The sequence below is a fragment of the Oncorhynchus mykiss genome, chromosome 22 (genome assembly GCF_057628025.1).
Source record: "Oncorhynchus mykiss isolate SJ-2025 chromosome 22, ASM5762802v1, whole genome shotgun sequence".
Lineage (NCBI taxonomy): Eukaryota > Metazoa > Chordata > Actinopteri > Salmoniformes > Salmonidae > Oncorhynchus > Oncorhynchus mykiss.
In genome coordinates, this window is record NC_143043.1 from 48,209,591 (window position 1) to 48,232,137 (window position 22,547).

The 22,547-nt window shown below is 42.4% G+C and overlaps 1 protein-coding gene across 2 annotated transcripts in view; it reads left to right on the forward strand.

Annotated features, from left to right (window-relative positions):
- LOC110501901 (glypican-6) overlaps nucleotides 1-22,547 on the forward strand; it is a 161,780-nt gene that overhangs the window by 49,757 nt on the left and 89,476 nt on the right. For both annotated transcript variants that reach the window (XM_036959354.2, XM_090216246.1), the window contains exons 3-4: nucleotides 10,966-11,357; nucleotides 18,888-19,053. In XM_036959354.2, coding sequence (XP_036815249.2) covers nucleotides 10,966-11,357; nucleotides 18,888-19,053 — 558 coding nt within the window. The remainder of the gene's footprint in view (nucleotides 1-10,965; nucleotides 11,358-18,887; nucleotides 19,054-22,547) is intronic.

Here is a 22,547-nt window from a genome sequence, read left to right on the forward strand (position 1 = left end):
CCCCAAAAACCTTCACCCACGTATACTGTCTTGTGTTTGGATGTTTAGTTCTCCAAACATCCACTAGGTCAAACTGATTAAAGATATCCCTTAACACTCCCACTGACACTGAATGAGGCTCTTCCCCATTTCTGTCTTTTGTAAAATCCATTGTACAGTTCCAGTCACCTCCGATCACCAGCGTCTCCTCAGGCGCTACTTGTGAGAGTTCCTGTCTAAGACTCCCAAATAGAACCCCTCTTTCTCTCCCTGTGTTAGGCGCATACACATTTATAAAGACAAAACACATGTTGTTCATTTCTGCTTTAACAACAAGCAACCTACCCCTACACACCTCCTTTGAGGAGCACATTTTTACAGCCAGACCCGGTGCAAAAAGGACTGCCACCCCTGCACTAAGATTTGTCCCATGGCTCAACACACTTGCCCCTTTCCACCAGAGCCCCCAATCAACTTCATTCACCACATCACTATGCGTCTCCTGCAGAAACAACACCTGTATTTTTTTTTGTTTTACATATTCACCCAACACACTCCTCTTTCCCGCATCTCTGGCGCCATTTATATTGAGCGAGCCTACCCGAAGAGTCTCCATAAGACGTGGGAGAAAAGGCAGCAGAGAAATAGACCAATAGCAAAGCTCAAAAAGCCCCAGTGTCAGTAAGAAATTAAACATTTAAACAGTGTCTGAAGGTAAACCTTTACGCACTGTTGTGACCCACTTCCTCAACCTAAACCGTTTCCTGGGTGAGAGGACACCATGCCCCTCATTTCTCATAGCATGTTGTACTGATCTTACAAACTTTCTAGGATCAGGAAAAAAAGCCTCAAGATTAACTTTTTTCCCCTTAGTCTCATTCAGGAACCTTGTCAGTTCTCTCAACGTGTACTTAGACCCCTCTGGTTGACTGGCTGTCAGCTCCGGGCCAATTGAAGAGGAGTCTGAAAAAAATAACTCCTCTTCCTCAGACTCACTTTCCTCCTCTTCTCTATCTCCCACCCTGACCACCTGCCCTTTCTCTCTGGTTAGGGCCTCACCCACAGCAACAGGCAACATTTCCATGGTGCCTTTGTCCACACCCTTTTTCCTTTTCGTCCTGACAACCTCCTCCTCCCCCCCTAATCTCTTACACTTCCCCACTATACTCTCCTCATCCACTAGAATAACCTGACTAGACGCAGTATCATCTGCACCACCCTCCATAGCATGACTAGGGCCAGCCTCAGCTACACCACCCTCCATAGCATGACTAGGCCCAGCATCATCTGCACCACCCTCCATAGCATGACTAGGGCCAGCCTCAGCTACACCACCCTCCATAGCATGACTCGGCCCAGCATTATCTGCACCACCCTCCATAGCATGACTCGGCCCAGCATCATCTGCACCACCCTCCATAGCATGTCTAGGCCCAGCCTCAGCTACCCCACCATCTCTAGCCTGACTAGACCCAGCCTCTGCTTCTCCACCATCTCTAGCCTGACTAGACCCAGCCTCCACTACCCTACCATCTCTAGCCTGACTAGGCCCAGCCTCATCTACACCACCATCTCTAGACTGACTATGCCCAGCCTCTGCTATCTGCATCTCCTTACCCCCTGCATTTTGACCTCGATTTCCCCCACTTGCGCTTGTACCCTCACCTTGTCTATGGCCTTTATGTGGGCACGCAAAACTCTTGTGCCCCAAATCCCCACATTCAAAACACCGTAGACTATCTGTGCTGGCAAAACCGGCATAGAGCCCCTCCCCATGCCCCACTTTAAAATGCACATTTAGCTGTTGCTCATTATTGTTCAGAAACATAAACACTTGCCTCCTGAACGAAACAACGTGTCTCACACCTGCCCGTCTGTAAAAAACTAACATGTAAATAAAATAATCAAGAAAGTTAGTTAGGATAGAGCTTTCCACACCAAACACTCAAACTCCAAAAACTCCCAGCATGCAGAGAGAGAGAGAGAGAGAGAGAGAGAGAGAGAGAGAGAGAGAGAGAGAGAGAGAGAGAGAGAGAGAGAGAGAGAGAGAGAGAGAGAGAGAGAGAGAGAGAGAGAGAGAGAGAGAGAGAGAGAGAGCTCTTCTGTTGACTGGCTTTGTTCCTGCAGGGTAGAATAGGTGGAGATAAGATGGTGTGTGTGCTATGCTCAGAAATAACTGGCAATGTTATTTTTATTAAGTGATAAAACTCAATGGGGAACTTTGTGGATACAGTACTCTTGAATGACTTTCTTGTATGAACGAGTGTAGCTTTTTTTATCTATGGATGAGGTGTGGATTTAGGGGTTTTATCACATGATAGAAACCTGCCCAAAACGTTATTATATACCCAGCTGTTAGCTAACTCTGACGATAATTTATGGATCTATTCAATTCAAGCATTATTTGAAAAGCATGATCCTTTGATCATTTTTGTGGTGTGATCTATTGTTCCATCCTGCTGTGAGTGGACGTCATGAGGTTCACTCAAAGAGACCCGCTTTGTGAATTCTGCATGCTCAAACTCTGATGCTCCATGCTGCCAACTGATGGTCATGTAAGATCAATGTTGAGGGGCTGTATATCTTTAACGTCGAGGCTGTTATAAATGACCTGCCGTATGGTGATTAATGACATTTTTGAAATAGTCTCCTGTTATCAAGGTATGTTGCCTGAATTATGTAACGTCCACATTTTGACTGTCAGTTTAAACGCTTGTGACTCTGCGTATTTGCTTGAAGGCAAATAATCTCTCACGGCAGAAACATCAGAACATTCTGGGTTGCATTTAGGATCAACAATGTCACTCGGTGAATGCTGCAACTCAAGTGTAGTTTCGAAGAGTGGGGATATTTTTTATTTGTTGTTTCTTTTTGTGCAGAAGGCTTTAGATCACTGGGAATCTCTGTGATTTTGATTTGTCCCGTAGCTTTCATGAATCACAATTACACGGCTGCTGTGTTGTTTTACAAAGCCCTGTAGTGAGAGTTACTGCTGGTCATGTCTCGGGGGGAAGTGGCTGTAATTAACTATAGCCCCGCAGGGCCTAGCTCTACACTGTGGCCCTGAACAATGTCCCAAAGCAGCTCACTGTCATCGCTATGCACATCTGCTGCTGAAGGGTAGATGGTGGAACCAATTTTCTTCAAAATAAAGATCGAGACACTTGAGCGTCTCTAAAATAAATCTTAGTTTCCAAAGAGTTGTGAAAAGCATGTTTTTGCCTGTTCTCTCTGTGTATATTCTCTTATACAAATATTTAGATTTTGTTAGAACGGATTTGACGTTCTTCAGAATGCTTTGGCGAGAGACTGGCTGACCTCATAGTGACTCTACACAGAGAGAGTGTGCTCTGTGTGAGGAGTAGGTGGCCATATTGAGCTTAATCTGCTGAAAGTAATGAACTCTGTGCCAGTTATAAGTCTGAACATTTCTGCCTCATTGTTCTCTCGGGGTCACAGCCTTTCATTTTGGGTAGATCTATTAATTACTGCTATGTAATTGAGGCCTTACGTGAGATCTACTCTGAATTTGCAGTTTCTGCCATACCCCTTAATACCAGATTTTGAAAAATATGATCCTATTCATGGATTTTCTGTAATTATACTAAGTTGTCTTTTTCACTAAATGTAAACTGTGTTGTGGTCACCCCATAATGTCTGTGCTCATTATTCCTCCTAATTGTACTGAAATAGAGCTTGGCATTGTATCAAATATTCAGACTATATTTAAAATGAATCCCACCTCAATTATGTTGATTTATATTTGATTAATAGCCGAGCTTATCTGGAAGGGAGAAGAATTGACTGCACTGATAATTCTTATCCTCAATTCAGTTTCAAAGCTGTCATTAATCAGAAAGGATGTCACTGGGTGCCATGGACTCTGATGTTGTATTAATGAAGCCAATTCTAATAAGCACAAGACAAGTAGTTTAAAACACAAATCTTTTTACTTAAATAATTCACTGAAGACAAAACTTTACTTTCAGGAAGTCGTTTGGAAGTTCTAAGGAAATGCTACTTAATTCAGGAAGTTGTTTGGAAGTTCTAAGGAAGTGCCACTTATTTCAGGAAGTGATAAACAAGTAAATATACTGAATTAAATGATGCCATTCTTTCTCATGATTATTTCTTGTGAACACGTCACACTGGTAAATGGTAAAGGTCTGGGAAGATAATTTGATGTAATTACGTCCCATGGGACACAAACATGTCACTGAAGTCTAACAGCAGTAACGTTAAAGAACTGGTAAAAAAACAGAAATAACAAAGGATTTGTTGAAAACGTGAAAACGTGAATTCAGACATGCCAATAACACTCCATAGTACAAACACCCATCTTTTCTGACATTTCAATCTGTCATGCCTCAGAGAAGTGTAAAGCAGTCAACCACCACACTCTTTCAGCATACTGCATTACTATTAGTATAACTAAAGCCCTTAATACACTTTTGGACCAAGATAACAGCTGTATGCCTCGTTAGTATTTTAGTATTACATTTTTATTTTTTAATTTTTTTTACAAGCATTTCGCTGCACCTGCTATTAACATCTGCAAATCTGTGTACGCAACCAATAAACTTTGATTTGATTTAGTACCGCTCATCTCTTTCCTCTCAGCGGGCTTTAGATGTGTTAAATACTGAGCCATGTTGAGTAGCAACAAACTGCTGGTAAATCTGAAGCAATCTATTTTAAGAGACAAGGGTGTAAATAATCAAGGATGTCTTCAGTTACAGACGGGCAGGTGTGAGACAGCCCCGTGAATTGAATTGATAAAAATAAAAGAGCAATGGTGTCGATTTGATGCACCAAGAACATAGTACATGTAGTTGGATGAAGGGTGCACATGGAGTTGCAGGAGCTAGATATCTTCAGGTTGGGTCATTAATGACGGAAGACAGAAATAGAGAGCAACACAAGACAACTTGAGCATCTCTTAAATGCAGATGCATTGAATGAAGAGACAAGCACATCCTCCAGCAAGAGATACTGAAACAGATACGATTCAGCATTACAGGATTTCAGATCAGATTTCCCATAGAACTTTTCTCTCTGGTGTTTAGAGTCTCGCTAATGTGTTGCTCCTAATGTAATTTAATTTCACTAGCTTTGCAGAGCGCTAATGAACACTTAGAGCCATTACAGTTTGAACAAGGCCCTTTTGATTCTGGCCTGATAAGTGAGAGGAGAGCATCTCTGGGCTCCTGGCTGAACAGCATGTGACCCAGCATGAACTGCACCAAAGACTGCCCAGGGTATAACTTCCTATATCATACACTGTTATATTTAAGAAGATAAGAAAATCTTGATATTTTGCCTGTAATGGACATGTCTGCTATGATTAGTCTTAAACTGTTGCACCCTGTCTCCTAATTTGGAGAGAGTGGCATGAGCTCTATTCAAATTGAATCTGGTTCCTTGAGAGGCAAGGCTATCATCATCCATAGCAGATGGTGGGAAGACCTAATCACCTCATTCCTGTTACTGACCACCCATAGAGGCCATTCGGTAAACAATAAGCTGTGAGTAGGAAGTGAATAATAAGTGAGTGGGTCAAGCATTCCCTCTGTTCTTTATAGCGTCACTTGAATTTTTTGTTGTTGTAATATGTAATATGTGCTCCATGCGTTGTCATTTCCATTAACGTGCGTTGTCATTCCCATTAACGTGCGTTGGACAGTTTTTGGAGCATGGCAGGTGTCATTTAAACACATAACGATTCACCTTCACTGCAATAACAGGCCTTATTGGTTTCTACCTTCACCACAAACACAGTTCTTATTGGTTTCTACCTTCACCACAAACACAGTTGTTATTGGTTTCTACCTTCACCACAAACACAGTTCTTATTGGTTTCTACCTTCACCACAAACACAGTTCTTATTGGTTTCTACCTTCACCACAAACACAGTTCTTATTGGTTTCTACCTTCACCACAAACACAGTTCTTATTGGTTTCTACCTTCACCACAAACACAGTCCTCTTGGGTTTCTACCTTCACCACAAACACAGTCCTTATTGGTTTCTACCTTCACCACAAACACGGTCCTTATGACTTTCTTAATTTTTCACAAAGTTGTTCTGGCATTCTAGTTGTTCTGGCATTCTAGTTGTTCTGGCATTCTAGTTGTTCTGGCATTCTAGTTGTTCTGGCATTCTGGTTGTTCTGGCATTCTAGTTGTTCTGGCATTCTGGTTGTTCTGGCATTCTGGTTGTTCTGGCATTCTAGTTGTTCTGGCATTCTAGTTGTTCTGGTTGTTATGTTTTTCTAGTTGTTCTGGCATTCTAGTGGTTCTGGTATACTAGTTGTTCTGGTATTCTAGTTGTTCTGGCATTCTAGTTGTTCTGGTTGTTCTGGTATTCTAGTTGTTCAGGTATTCTAGTTGTTCTGGTTGTTCTGGCATTCTAGTTGTTCTGGTTGTTCTGGTATTCTAGTTGTTCAGGTATTCTAGTTGTTCTGGTTGTTCTGGTATTCTAGTTGTTCAGCTATTCTGGTTGTTCGGGTATTCTAGTTGTTCTGGTTGTTCTGGTTCTGGTATTCTAGTTATTCTGGTTGTTCTGGTATTCTAGTTGTTCTGGTTATTCTGGTATTCTAGTTGTTGTGTTGTTCAGGCATTCTGGTTGTTCTGGTATTCTGGTTGTTCTGGTATTCTAGTTATTCTGGTTGTTCTGGTATTCTAGTTCTGGTTGTTCTGGTATTCTGGTTGTTCTGGTATTCTAGTTGTTCTGGCATTCTAGTTGTTCTGGCATTCAAGTTCTTCTGGCTGTTCTGGTATTCTAGTTGTTCAGGTATTCGGGTTGTTCTGGTATTCTAGTTCTAGTATTGTAGTTGTTCAGGTTGTTCTGGTTGTTCTGAATATTCTAGTTGTTCTGGTATTCTAGTTGTTCTGGTTGTTCTGGTATTCTAGTTGTTCTGGTTGTTCTGGTGTTCTGGTATTCTGGTTGTTCTGGTAGTCCTGGCATTCTAGTTGTTCTGGTATTCTAGTTGTTCTGGTTGTTCTGGTATTCTAGTTGTTCAGGTATTCTGGTTGTTCTGGTATTCTAGTTGTTCTGCTATTCAGGTTGTTCTGCTATTCTAGTTGTTCTAGTATTCTAGTTGTTCGGGTTGTTCTGGTATTCTGGTTGTTCTGAATATTCTAGTTGTTCTGTTATTCGGGTTTCTCTGGTATTCTAGTTGTTCTGGTTGTTCTGGTATTCAGGTTGTTCTGGCATTCTAGTACTTCTGGTTGTTCTGGTATTCTAGTCATTCTGTTATTCTGGTTGTTCAGGTATTCTGGTTGTTCTGGTATTCTGGTTGTTCAGGCATTCTGGTTGTTCTGGTATTCTAGTCATTCTGGTAATCTGGTTGTTCAGATATTCTTGTTGTTCAGGTATTCTAGTCGTTCTGTTATTCTGGTTGTTCAGGTATTCTGGTTGTTCTGGTTGTTCTGGTTGTTCTGGTATTCTGGTTGTTCTGGTTGTTCTGGTTGTTCTGGTTGTTCTGGTATTCTGGTTGTTTTGGTATTCTAGTTGTTCTGCTATTCAGGTTGTTCTGCTATTCTAGTTGTTCTAGTATTCTAGTTGTTCGGGTTGTTCTGGTATTCTGGTTGTTCTGAATATTCTAGTTGTTCTGTTATTCGGGTTTCTCTGGTATTCTAGTTGTTCTGGTATTCAGGTTGTTCTGGCATTCTAGTACTTCTGGTTGTTCTGGTATTCTAGTTGTACAGGTATTCTAGTTGTTCTGGTATTCTAGTTGTTCAGGTATTCGGGTTGTTCTGGTATTCTAGTTGTTCTGGTATTCTAGTTGTTCAGGTTCTGGTATTCTGGTTGTTCTGGTATTCTGGTTGTTCTGGTATTATGGTTGCTCAGGTATTCTGGTTGTTCTGGTATTTGGGTTGTTCTGTTATTCTGGTTGTTCTGGCATTCTAGTTGTTCTGGCATTCTGGTTGTTCTGGCATTCTGGTTGTTCTGGCATTCTAGTTGTTCTGGCATTCTAGTTGTTCTGGTTGTTATGTTTTTCTAGTTGTTCTGGCATTCTAGTGGTTCTGGTATACTAGTTGTTCTGGTATTCTAGTTGTTCTGGCATTCTAGTTGTTCTGGTTGTTCTGGTATTCTAGTTGTTCAGGTATTCTAGTTGTTCTGGTTGTTCTGGCATTCTAGTTGTTCTGGTTGTTCTGGTATTCTAGTTGTTCAGGTATTCTAGTTGTTCTGGTTGTTCTGGTATTCTAGTTGTTCAGCTATTCTGGTTGTTCGGGTATTCTAGTTGTTCTGGTATTCTAGTTGTTCTGGTATTCTAGTTGTTCTGGTATTCTGGTTTTTCTGAATATTCTAGTTGTTCTGGTTGTTCTGGTTCTGGTATTCTAGTTATTCTGGTTGTTCTGGTATTCTAGTTGTTCTGGTTATTCTGGTATTCTAGTTGTTGTGTTGTTCAGGCATTCTGGTTGTTCTGGTATTCTGGTTGTTCTGGTATTCTAGTTATTCTGGTTGTTCTGGTATTCTAGTTCTGGTTGTTCTGGTATTCTGGTTGTTCTGGTATTCTAGTTGTTCTGGCATTCTAGTTGTTCTGGCATTCAAGTTCTTCTGGCTGTTCTGGTATTCTAGTTGTTCAGGTATTCGGGTTGTTCTGGTATTCTAGTTCTAGTATTGTAGTTGTTCAGGTTGTTCTGGTTGTTCTGAATATTCTAGTTGTTCTGGTATTCTAGTTGTTCTGGTTGTTCTGGTATTCTAGTTGTTCTGGTTGTTCTGGTGTTCTGGTATTCTGGTTGTTCTGGTAGTCCTGGCATTCTAGTTGTTCTGGTATTCTAGTTGTTCTGGTTGTTCTGGTATTCTAGTTGTTCAGGTATTCTGGTTGTTCTGGTATTCTAGTTGTTCTGCTATTCAGGTTGTTCTGCTATTCTAGTTGTTCTAGTATTCTAGTTGTTCGGGTTGTTCTGGTATTCTGGTTGTTCTGAATATTCTAGTTGTTCTGTTATTCGGGTTTCTCTGGTATTCTAGTTGTTCTGGTTGTTCTGGTATTCAGGTTGTTCTGGCATTCTAGTACTTCTGGTTGTTCTGGTATTCTAGTCATTCTGTTATTCTGGTTGTTCAGGTATTCTGGTTGTTCTGGTATTCTGGTTGTTCAGGCATTCTGGTTGTTCTGGTATTCTAGTCATTCTGGTAATCTGGTTGTTCAGATATTCTTGTTGTTCAGGTATTCTAGTCGTTCTGTTATTCTGGTTGTTCAGGTATTCTGGTTGTTCTGGTTGTTCTGGTTGTTCTGGTATTCTGGTTGTTCTGGTTGTTCTGGTATTCTGGTTGTTCTGGTTGTTCTGGTATTCTGGTTGTTTTGGTATTCTAGTTGTTCTGCTATTCAGGTTGTTCTGCTATTCTAGTTGTTCTAGTATTCTAGTTGTTCGGGTTGTTCTGGTATTCTGGTTGTTCTGAATATTCTAGTTGTTCTGTTATTCGGGTTTCTCTGGTATTCTAGTTGTTCTGGTATTCAGGTTGTTCTGGCATTCTAGTACTTCTGGTTGTTCTGGTATTCTAGTTGTACAGGTTTTCTAGTTGTTCTGGTATTCTAGTTGTTCAGGTATTCGGGTTGTTCTGGTATTCTAGTTGTTCTGGTATTCTAGTTGTTCAGGTTCTGGTATTCTGGTTGTTCTGGTATTCTGGTTGTTCTGGTATTATGGTTGCTCAGGTATTCTGGTTGTTCTGGTATTTGGGTTGTTCTGTTATTCTAGTTTTTCTGGTTGTTCTGTTATTCTGGATGTTCTGAATATTCTAGTTGTTCAAGTATTCTGGTTGTTCTGGTATTCTAGTTGTTCAGGCATTCTGGTTGTTCTGGTATTCTAGTCATTCTGGTAATCTGGTTGTTCAGATATTCTTGTTGTTCAGGTATTCTAGTCGTTCTGTTATTCTGGTTGTTCAGGTATTCTGGTTGTTCTGGTATTTTGGTTGTTCTGGTATTCTAGTTGTTCTGGTATTCTAATCGTTCTGTTATTCTGGTTGTTCTGGTATTCTAGTTGTTCTGGTATTCAGGTTGTTATGGTTGTTCTGGTATTCAGGTTGTTCTGGTTGTTCTGGTATTCAGGTTGTTCGGGTATTCTACTTGTTCAGGTATTCAGGTTGTTTGGGTATTCTACTTGTTCAGGTTTTCTGGTTGTTCTGGTATTCAGGTTGTTCTGGTATTCAGGTTGTTTGGGTATTCTACTTGTTCAGGTATTCTGGTTGTTCTGGTATTCTGGTTGTTCTGGTATTCTAGTTGTTCGGGTTGTTCTGGTATTCTGTTTGTTTTGAATATTCTAGTTGTTCAGGTATTCTGGTTGTTCTGGTATTTCAGTTGTTCTGATATTCTTGATATCCACAGCAAATGCTATTCATTCCCAAAACCAAGCTATCTGGGAAAATACATTGTGTATTTTCACCACTATAGAAATAGTTACAAGTAACTATAGCAATTTGCATGCAACAATCTTTTCATTTATCACATATCAATGGCTGTATTGAATGTATGAATATACAAACCTCTACTGCAAAGTCACACTGCCAACTCCACTGCATTTCTACAAATCAACGTGAGCAATACAGATTCTTATTGCTGAAGCAGTATGTACAGTAGCAAGTCCAAGTATGCTTGAATAGGGCCAGCCTATAAAGAGTGACTGGCAGTATAGGATTACTAATCATTAACACTTCTGAAGTCTAGAGGAGAATATGAAGATGGGTAGTATTGGTGTGAATAAACACTCAGTGTTAACCTGAAAACGTCTGTCTGTTCTCCGTTTAATTTTAGCAACAGTGTAATGTAAAAACCTCATGGAAGGTTTCATCTATGAAAGACAAAACTGATGTACAGTGTCTTTACATTTTAAAGAATACAAATGTTGACTCAAGTCAATAGGCATCTCATTATAATTGCATGCCCATCTTAACAGCATCAGAGTGCTCGTATTTGAAGACAGATGTAGGCCTACATAGGCTATGATGAACAATATTTTAATTGTCTCCTATTCCTCTTGACCCAGAGTTCTTCCTGGAGTTGTTGGAGAACACGGAGAAGTCTTTGAACGAGATGTTCGTGCGGACCTACGGAAAGCCGTACATGCAGAACTCGGAGGTGTTCCAGAACCTGTTTGCCGAGCTGAAACGCTACTACACGGGAGGCAACGTCAACCTGGAGGAGATGCTCAACGACTTCTGGTCGCGGCTGCTGGAGCGCATGTTCACGCTGCTCAACTCCCAGTACGTCATCACTGAGGACTATCTGGAGTGCATCAGTAAGTACACGGACCAGCTCAAGCCCTTTGGAGACGTTCCCAAGAAGCTCAAGGCTCAGGTTACCAGGGCTTTCATCGTGGCACGCACTTTCGTCCAGGGCCTCTCGGTCGGTAGAGAGGTGGCCAGCAGGGTGTCCAAGGTAAGCCCTCGTCTCTGCCATTCATAAGCAAATTGGGTTGAGTGATTTTAGTTTGGGCTAATTTGCTGCTATTGTGCAGCAGGGGATGATGGTCATTTTAATAAGGAATATATACCACTTGCCCAATGGGAATTTTCCCCTGAAACCTTTCACCCAATTTGATCATGTAAAATTAATGTCATAAATTTATATCAACAATTTCCCCAGAATTGAACAATTGACAGATTTTGTTGGATCCATCATTATCACATATCAATATTATATTTCAAAACCTCATAGATCATAAAACAGAGTATTTTGTTGGTGTTTGGGGCTGGATGGATTGTGCTGGTGTAGAGAGAAGTACAACATAATCTAACAGTGTATCCAACGCATTCTTAAACAAGCTGAAGGTCTCTGTTTTGCTTTTTGGGTTTTCTTTTCTCCCAGGAGATCCCCCACAGGCTGGTATTTCGATCATACACTCTTCTGACTGACTTACCACTGCCTTCCCACCACTACCATCTCTTTGTATGGGCCTATGGGCTGTTGGGTTAAGGCTCGGGGCTGCCTTTTCAAGGATTCTATAATGACCTCTGGTGGGGCCTCCCATTGTTCAGGAGGAATTCTCAAGCATGGGAAGACTATCTGGCTCCAAGCTATGGGAATATATATATATATTTTTTTGCTATGGATGTTTGTATCTCTATCACCCAATATTTTTAAAGTCTGTATACCATCCCCATTAATCTTGCTGTGAGTATTCTGTTTGATGTAATGTTAATGCTGCTAGCTGCTTTTGCTGTATATCATTGCCTTGGGACTGTGTACTTTCGATCGTATGCAAAGGAACATTTAAAGGCATAGCAAGAGATGTATGCTTGACATTGGCTCCACTCAACAACAGCTGTTTTCTAGATGTCTTGTTTTCAGTTAATATCAGTGGTGGGAGAATTACCCAATTGTCATACTTGAGTAAAAGTAGAGATACCTTAATAGAAAGTTACTCAAGTAAAAGTGAAAGTCACCCAGTAAAATACTACTTAAGTAAAAGTATTTGGTTTTAAATATACTTAAGTATCAAAAGTAGAAAAATGTAAGTAATTTAAAATGACGTATATTAAGCAAAGCAGACGGCACCATTTTCTTGTTTTTAAAATGTATGGATAGCCCAGGGGCACACTCCAACACTCAGACATTACTTACCAAGGATGCATTTGTGTTTAGTGAGTCTGCCAGAACAGAGGCAGTAGGGATGACCACGTGTTCTCTTGATAAATGAGTGAATTTCACAATGTTCCTGCCCCGCTAAGCATTCAAAGTGTAACGACCGCTAAGCATTCAAAGTGTAACGACCGCTAAGCATTCAAAGTGTAACAAGTACTTTTGGTTGTCAGGGAAAATTGTATGGAGTAAAAAGTACAATATTTTCTATAGGAATTTAGTAAAGTAAAGTATATGAATAGTAGAGTACAGATACGTCAAAAAATGACTTAAGTCGTACTTTAAAGTATTTTTACTGAAGTACTTTACACCACTGGTTGATATCAACATTAGAACACTGGCTAGACTTGTAGAACAAGTTTGCTTCCATAGCCTCGTGCTCACAAGCAATTTATCTGAATTGTATGTGTTTGTTTCCGTTATTGGTGTTAATAGTAATGTGTGTACACTGTTCTGTGTTGTCAGAGGAGAAGCCTGGACATCAAGGCTAGTAAACAGTTAAATATACTGTTTGGAAATGGCGTCCTTTTGCAACAGTTGCTGGCCAATGAGTTTATGTTCACCATAATTCACGATGGGGTGTGTATCATGCAGATTGTAGCGCAGCTATGAGTGGTCAAAGGCACAAGGAAACCCAAGGCAATAGGCTGCAAGGGGAGAATCACATGTATAACCCCCGAACATAGAACAAACTCAATCTTTCCACTGCTGGTCATTCATTACCGGCAAGCATGGTGAACTCCAGCCAGGGCTGCCTGATGAAACCCTCTTCATGAGGATGAGTTGTTACTGTCTGTGGTAGTGACACACGTCCTGGATTCCCTGGCAGCCGCCGTGTCCCCACCTCAACTCTGACATTACCCAGGGACCTGTGACACGGGTCATGTGGCGGGGCCACGGCCCTTTGATCCAAGGGGCCTCAACTCATCTGGAGAGATTGGGTGTAAGCATAATGGAATAGGACACCCCAGAGGAGGGGTGTGACATGTGACATCTATGCCTAGTGCTGCTAAGGGGCTTTATTGAGTTCCAGGAGCTGCTGCACTACCTCACATCACAGCAGTTTACAGTTTATGACTAAGACACTACTACACTGCCTATCTATATCCCAGGTCAGGTCAGTTTATCCATGGTCAATCAGAGCTTATCCATGGTCAATCAGAGCTTATCCATGGTCAATCAGAGTTTATCCATGGTCAATCAGCAATCAGATCTTATCCATGGTCAGTCAGAGTTTTATCCATGGTCAATCAGATCTTATCCATGGTCAATCAGATCTTATCCATGGTCAATCAGAGCTTATCCATGGTCAATCAGATCTTATCCATGGTCAATCAGAGCTTATCCATGGTCAGTCAGAGCTCATCCATGGTCAATCAGATCTTATCCATGGTCAATCAGAGCTCATCCATGGTCAATCAGAGCTTATCCATGGTCAGTCAGAGTTTTATCCATGGTCAATCAGATCTTATCCATGGTCAATCAGATCTTATCCATGGTCAATCAGAGCTTATCCATGGTCAATCAGAGCTCATCCATGGTCAATCAGATCTTATCCATGGTCAATCAGATCTTATCCATGGTCTGTCAGATCTTATCCATGGTCAGTCAGATCTTATCCATGGTCAGTCAGATCTTATCCATGGTCAGTCAGATCTTATCCATGGTCAATCAGATCTTATCCATGGTCAGTCAGAGCTTATCCATGGTCAGTCAGAGCTTATCCATGGTCAGTCAGAGCTTATCCATGGTCAGTCAGATCTTATCCATGGTCAGTCAGATCTTATCCATGGTCAGTCAGATCTTATCCATGGTCAGTCAGAGCTTATCCATGGTCAGTCAGAGCTTATCCATGGTCAGTCAGATCTTATCCATGGTCAGTCAGATCTTATCCATGGTCAGTCAGATCTTATCCATGGTCAATCAGAGTTTATCCATGGTCAATCAGATCTTATCCATGGTCAATCAGAGCTTATCCATGGTCCATCAGAGTTTGGCATTCAGTTACACTTATTACTGCATAAATACCAGCATGGACTAATGTTTTCCCATTTTCTAAACCTCTGAAATGAAAAAATATGCCCAGGGATATATCAAGGCTCCAACATTGTCATTATGGGCACACAGCGTATTTCTATTCTTCAGTTTTGGAAAGCGGTGATGTGGCTATTGATTGATTCTAATAATAGGACTCTCTTTTGATGAGCTCGAATCATTAGAATAATACATGCTCTGCAAACGCTGTAATGCACTCAAAGAAGCCAGCAGTCCAGGGAGATAAGGGGAGAGTCATGCAGACATTATGGCAACTTACTGAGTGCTGGTCTGCACCAAAGCCATTTGTGGAGGAAGAAAGCATTTGTCAGGTGTCAGTTCTGCAAATTGAAAAAGGAGGAAGCAACGCTATACCATATCTTACTGTACGGAAATGCACATTAAGGATTCTGTCAGTGGAGTATTTTAAAATAAAGTGCATCTCAGATTCAAATGAATGAAATTGGAATCTGAAAAAGACAAATTGTTTTAGTGTCAATGTGAAATGTATGAATTGTGTTTACCAACAGTTTCTATGCAAATGCAGAACAAAGCAATCAGAAATCTCACAAATATTGAAGGCACATATAGTGACGACAGATACCAGAGATTATAGTGACGACAGGTACCAGAGATTATAGTGACGACAGATATCAGAGATTATAGTGACGACAGGTACCAGAGATTATAGTGACGACAGGTACCAGAGATTATAGTGACGACAGGTACCAGAGATTATAGTGACGACAGGTACCAGAGATTATAGTGACGACAGGTACCAGAGATTATAGTGACGACAGGTACCAGAGATTATAGTGACGACAGGTACCAGAGATTATAGTGACGACAGGTACCAGAGATTATAGTGACGACAGGTACCAGAGATTATAGTGACGACAGGTACCAGAGATTATAGTGACGACAGGTACCAGAGATTATAGTGACGACAGGTACCAGAGATTATAGTGACGACAGGAACCAGAGATTATAGTGACGACAGGTACCAGAGATTACCCCCTTGATAGCTTAAACTCGCTACTCGCAACATGTGAATTTGTGGGGGTGTCAGTGGGAACATGACATTGTGTGTGATCAGCATCAGGCTGTGTGTTAAATCAAGCCAATGACGAAGGAAGCTAGCAGTAGATGTTTGAGGCATATCAGTCCATCGGCGGTAGTGTATTATTTGATCTACTAGCCTGACTCTGTGGAGGCGGCTGATGATGCCTCCACCTCCTCTTTTCCTCAGCAATCCTCACTGGTGGGTTGGGAGAAGCAGGGGTCCAATCATATCAAACATGAAGACAGCTCAGAAGCCACTCAAAACACTGACTTCCAGCCGAGCTGCGGCTCTTCTCTCACCTCATGCGTGCAGTGTCTGGGTACTTTGGAAAGTTCAGACCAGTACCTGACAACTCCCTTTCTCCCCACTGGTACATCCCTACTCCTCCCTCTACCTTTGTTGGATTTGTTCTGAAATACACAAAGTAGTTTGAGCCCTGTGTAAAATTGTACTTTCATTTATTTTTTGAAATTCAGAACAAAGACTAGGTGTTTTCTTTTTATTTTAAAGATGTTGAGATTAATTGGAAAATACTCTCATGAAATGGGAATGTTTTTATGTTATCGATTTTTTTGCCAGAGTAACAAGAATCTCAGACACTTAATAAAATGCATAAAACATGTAGAAACACACACACAAACGAAAGCAAACTGAAGCACTGACAGAAATGATGGTCAGGGAATAGCTATTTCATAGAGGGCTGAGCTACAGAATAAGGTTAAGAAACTATTTAAGAACCTGTCTGTGTTTGAAAAAGAGATGAAGCCATTAGCCATTACCTTGGAGTCTGACTTTAAACAAAAGGGTGTGGATATTTGCATTATTGACTAAAACATTTCTGTTGCTGTATTGTTGCTGAGCTTCTGTTCAGCAACATAGATGTAAGAGCTGTATATGGAGCTAGATGGAGGACAGTGGAGCTAGGTGGAGGACAGTGGAGCTAGGTGGAGGACAGTGGAGCTAGATGGAGGACAGTGGAGCTAGATGGAGGACAGTGGCGCTAGATGGAGGACAGTGGAGCTAGGTGGAGGACAGTGGAGCTAGGTGGAGGACAGTGGAGCTAGGTGGAGGACAGTGGCGCTAGGTGGAGGACAGTGGAGCTAGGTGGAGGACAGTGGAGCTAGGTGGAGGACAGTGGAGCTAGATGGAGGACAGTGGAGCTAGATGGAGGACAGTGGAGCTAGATGGAGGACAGTGGAGCTAGGTGGAGGACAGTGGAGCTAGGTGGAGGACAGTGGAGCTAGGTGGAGGACAGTGGAGCTAGGTGGAGGACAGTGGAGCTAGATGGAGGACGGTGGCGCTAGGTGGAGGACGGTGGCGCTAGATGGAGGACAGTGGAGCTAGGTGGAGGACAGTGGAGCTAGGTGGAGGACAGTGGAGCTAGGTGGAGGACAGTGGAGCTAGGTGGAAGACAGTGGAGCTAGGTGGAGGACAGTGGAGCTAGGTGGAGGACAGTGGAGCTAGGTGGAGGACAGTGGAGCTAGGTGGAGGACAGTGGAGCTAGGTGGAGGACAGTGGAGCTAGGTGGAGGACAGTGGAGCTAGGTGGAGGACAGTGGAGCTAGGTGGAGGACAGTGGAGCTAGATGGAGGACAGTGGAGCTAGATGGAGGACAGTGGAGCTAGGTGGAGGACAGTGGAGCTAGGTGGAGGACAGTGGAGCTAGGTGGAGGACAGTGGAGCTAGGTGGAGGACAGTGGAGCTAGATGGAGGACGGTGGCGCTAGGTGGAGGACGGTGGCGCTAGATGGAGGACAGTGGAGCTAGGTGGAGGACAGTGGAGCTAGGTGGAGGACAGTGGAGCTAGGTGGAGGACAGTGGAGCTAGGTGGAAGACAGTGGAGCTAGGTGGAGGACAGTGGAGCTAGGTGGAGGACAGTGGAGCTAGGTGGAGGACAGTGGAGCTAGGTGGAGGACAGTGGAGCTAGGTGGAGGACAGTGGAGCTAGGTGGAGGACAGTGGAGCTAGCTGGAGGACAGTGGAGCTAGGTGGAGGACAGTGGAGCTAGGTGTAGGACAGTGGAGCTAGGTGTAGGACAGTGGAGCTAGGTGTAGGACAGTGGAGCTAGGTGTAGGACAGTGGAGCTAGGTGGAGGACAGTGGCGCTAGGTGGAGGACAGTGGCGCTAGGTGGAGGACAGTGGCGCTAGGTGGAGGACAGTGGCGCTAGGTGGAGGACAGTGGCGCTAGGTGGAAGACAGTGGCGCTAGGTGGAAGACAGTGGAGCTAGGTGTAGGACAGTGGAGCTAGGTGTAGGACAGTGGAGCTAGGTGGAGGACACTGGAGCTAGGTGGAGGACACTGGAGCTAGGTGGAGGACACTGGAGCTAGGTGGAGGACCGTGGAGCTAGGTGGCGGACAGTGGTGCTAGGTGGAGGACAGTGGTGCTAGGTGGAGGACAGTGGCTCTAGATCTAAGAGCTGTATGTAGAGCTAGATGGAGTACAGCCGAGCTAGATGTAAGAGCTGTATGTAGAGCTAGATGGAGTACAGCGGAGCTAGATGGAGTACAGCGGAGCTAGATGGAGGACAGCGGAGCTAGATGTAAAAGCTGTATGTAGAGCTAGATGGAGTACAGCGGAGCTAGATGGAGTACAGCGGAGCTAGATGGAGGACAGCGGAGCTAGATGTAAAAGCTGTATGTAGAGCTAGATGGAGTACAGCGGAGCTAGATGGAGTACAGCGGAGCTAGATGGAGGACAGCGGAGCTAGATGTAAAAGCTGTATGTAGAGCTAGATGGAGTACAGCGGAGCTAGATGGAGGACAGCGGAGCTAGATGTAAAAGCTGTATGTAGAGCTAGATGGAGTACAGCGGAGCTAGATGGAGTACAGTGGAGCTAGATGTAAGAGCTGTATGTAGAGCTAGATGGAGTACAGCGGAGCTAGATGGAGTACAGTGGAGCTAGATGGAGTACAGTGGAGCTAGATGGAGGACAGTGGAGCTAGATGTAAAAGCTGTATGTAGAGCTAGATGGAGTACAGCGGAGCTAGATGGAGTACAGTGGAGCTAGATGTAAAAGCTGTATGTAGAGCTAGATGGAGTACAGCGGAGCTAGATGGATTACAGCGGAGCTAGATGGATTACAGCGGAGCTAGATGCTTTTTAAGCCAGCTCATTTATTTATATACATGAAACATGGAAACATACCGTTTACTGGATTAATTTCCATGTGTTGAACAGCCTTTTATGTTGTATCTGATGTATAGCTGGCCTTTGTTGTCACATCTACCCACTAGGTGAGCAGCACCCCAGCGTGTATCCGAGCTCTGACCAAGATGATGTACTGCCCATACTGCCAAGCCATGCCCTCCGTGAAGCCCTGCAACAACTATTGTCTGAACGTCATGAAGGGCTGCCTCGCCAACCAGGCTGATCTGGACCCAGAGTGGAACCAGTACATCGGTAAGAGCCCTCCCTCCCTCCCTCCCTGACTGTGATTTGGACTGTTCTGACTTTGCTTCGTATAAAAAATGCATTTTGTCTTGAATTGTTGTTCAGTGTTGTCATTTGTCTGCATTTAGTTCCACGGGCAGAACTTGGGCGCTGTGATAAGGTGCTTTTTACTGTTTGAATCCTTCTTTTTACCTTTGACAATTTATTCTGGATGAAAACGCCATTATTTATTGGCTGGTGGGCTCGTGCTGTATTGAATGAGCACTTGCAGTGTGGTAGCTAGGCACTATGAGGAACGCAGAGCTTTGTGAAAAGCAGTTCAACAGCAGCTTGTTCAGCTCGGGGAGATTACAAACATGAATATAACATGGACGTTATTTATTTATTAGAATACCTTATTCGGTTTGGAGCCTTCATGTCAGGACTGCTGGAGTGATCTAAAGCAGAGCAGGCTAGCTGTGAGCTGCACTTTAGAGACGCATGTCAAGAATGCCACTGTCAGAAACTAGCAGTTGAAACGGGGCCACAGCTCTCTGGATAGTTGTTTCATGTCAGAAGAGCAGAGGTCCAATGTAAAGTACAGCGCACTGAGATGTTGGTGGAGCAGCGTAACGTGCGTCAGATGAATATTCAATGGTAAAAATCAAGGTTGACTGTTAGAACCTTGTTACTTGGCCTAAGCTGATGGTGTGTGTTTTACTGTCTGATGCCGTGATACAGTGCTCGGCCACTTCACAGGCTCCCTGCTGTAGGCTACATCAGTCACTACAGTGAATGGTCCAGCAGTACTTGTCACTGAACTACTTCATTATAAGATTTGTCTAAGTGTATTATAGAAACCTTTCGTCATGGTGTGTTTTTATGTTCTTCTATTTGGAAATTGGGTGGTCAACACTGCTGCACAAATTGTTGATCAACCTAACTGAAATAGTCTTTTTTTTTTTCTAGGTTTGAATTGCTCATACTCTCAAATGGAGGATTGTTCCCAGGGTGTAGAGTAAATGTCAGTTTCATATCTTTTGGCTCTCTGACATTTCATATTCATTATAGGCTCAAAGATTTTCAATTAGCTCAAGGTCCAACCACAAAGAGATATCGATCCTGCTTTCAGAGCTTACAGTAGTGATTGCATGTCTGCCAGATGTCCCCTGAGCTTCTCGTTGTTCTTTAAGTAGTTTAGATTTTTTTTTTTAAATAATAAACTGCTCAAATAATTAACTGCTATCTGTAATAACACTAGCATTGATGGTTTCTGCTGTGATGGTGAAATCCATTTAGTTTGCATACGAGCTCACAAACCAATGTAGGATTATCATACATCATTCTTTTCCATCCACGAATAGGACCACAGTGTAGTAATGTACATCAAACTCACATGAAAACCAGCTATTCCAGTTGCTGTGAATAGAAGGGAGAAGCTGGTGACTACAGGGTTTTGAGTGAAAATAGATCACAAAAGCCCTGACCGACATGGAACTTGCATGGAACCCCTTACACTTGTGGGAAATTGGCCTATATGGATAGGGCTAAATTAAAATGTGTTTTACAGAAGAAATATGGAAAGCATATGCATAACCATGGTAGCAATTAACAGTTTGGAGATTATTATGAGATTAGAAAATTATGAGATTAAAGGTTTGGACAAAACAGTTGACCTGACACAAGACTGAATCCAAACATGACACTGTTGATTTGATGTGCTTTTGACATTTACTGTACTTTTTGCTGCATTTGTTGATAACGAAATCTGAAAATAGTCTTGATACATTCAGTAACATTAAAATAATATTATTGGAAAATTTGGGGTAGGTGCAACATAAGACACAAAAACGACAAAGGTTTGAGTGAGGGTCTAACTGGGGTTTCCAAGTGGCTATAAACCTCTGCAAAGTGGGCACAGTTCCTAAGTCATTTCAATGCACTTTTATGACTCAAAGAAGAGTCTTCAACTATACGTTTTTTATTTTTTTTAAGCTCTCCTAGCTATGGCGTTGAGGAACTAGAACAAGCACACATGTACAGTTGTTGTTTTGTTTGGAACATAGCCCTGCATCCCCACCTTTACACAATTACTGTTGTTGTCTACGCAATCCAAAATACGCAATCCTAAACGGTCCATTATAAATCGGAATATGGGTCAGGTGGGCATCATTTGAAAGCTTGTTTTATTGCCAACATGACTAACTAAATGATAAAATAGAATCTTAGTGTTAGGCTTTCACAAGGCAATTCAGAGAAGCAGATGGTCATTTTACTACGCAGACTGGAGTGCATTCAGATGCCACGACAAACGTTCTTCACAATACAACAAACAGGCTCATTCTGTTCAGGACAACCCAGGGTATGACGCCATGTCATTTTGTAACTCTACATCAAACACCGTGATTATAAACTTTGTCACTGTGTATTACATGAGTTTTATGTGCACATTTGGACTCTCGGGTGTTTTTGCTTGCTTGTATGACATCAAAGCAGTATTTATTATAACCCTCAACATCTCATCTTATACATAGAATTCTCGTAAGTTACAGCATTTCCCTCACTCGGACATTAAAACATTTGCAAAAGTTGCCCAATTAGCTAGAGGGATAAGGGCAACTTCCTGTCACGCGTGGTGTTCAAGTTCACAACGGCTGTCAGTCAAAACCCATACAGAGCTGTGAAGCGCAGAGCCAGAGCTCTGACATCATTACAGCATATTACTGTACAGCCACAATGTAGGTGCTTATCATTGTCCAAATCTGCCATTTTCCAACCCGTATAGGGGTACGTAAAGATATTCATCTTGATTCCAGTGGCATCTATCCAGCCCAACAGTGTCTGCTCCACTGACTAGACGAGATACCGGAGAGGTGAAAAGCTAATTCAACCAAGGACTGAAAAATCTTTTTTCAGCTGGAAGCTGAGCTCCCGATAGCAACGATTTTTCCCTCAGCACCTCCTCGTTGATAGAACTCCACCAGCAGGAAATTTCACTCTTTGACACCGTGCATAGGAACTCCTGACAGAACTTGGACAAGAGGGCAGTCATTCACATTACCCTCAGCCTGACCTTCATTTATCTTCAGTGTGTGGGGGGTTAGAGGAGGGACTCTGGTAGCACGGCCTTGAGCAGTCCAAAACAGATGTTCATTCAATGCAACTGTGATTCTGCTTCCATTCATTCAGTCAAGCTAGCTAAATATGTAATGCTTAAATATCCATCTCTTCTCAGAATAGCTGTGTGTATATGATGGTGTGTGTGTGTATAGACATTATGGATACAAAAGTTATGCACAGCAGTAGTTATACTACAGTAGGATCAGCCTTGACTAGTATAGAGTATATACAGTTGAAGTCGTAAGTTTACATACACTTAGGTTGTCATACACATAGGTTTACACTTAAGTTTACATACACAAGTCATTAAAACTTGTTTTTCAACCACTCCACAAATTTCTTGTTAACAAACTATAGTTTTGGCAAGTCGGTTAGGACATCTACTTTGTGCATGACAAGTAATT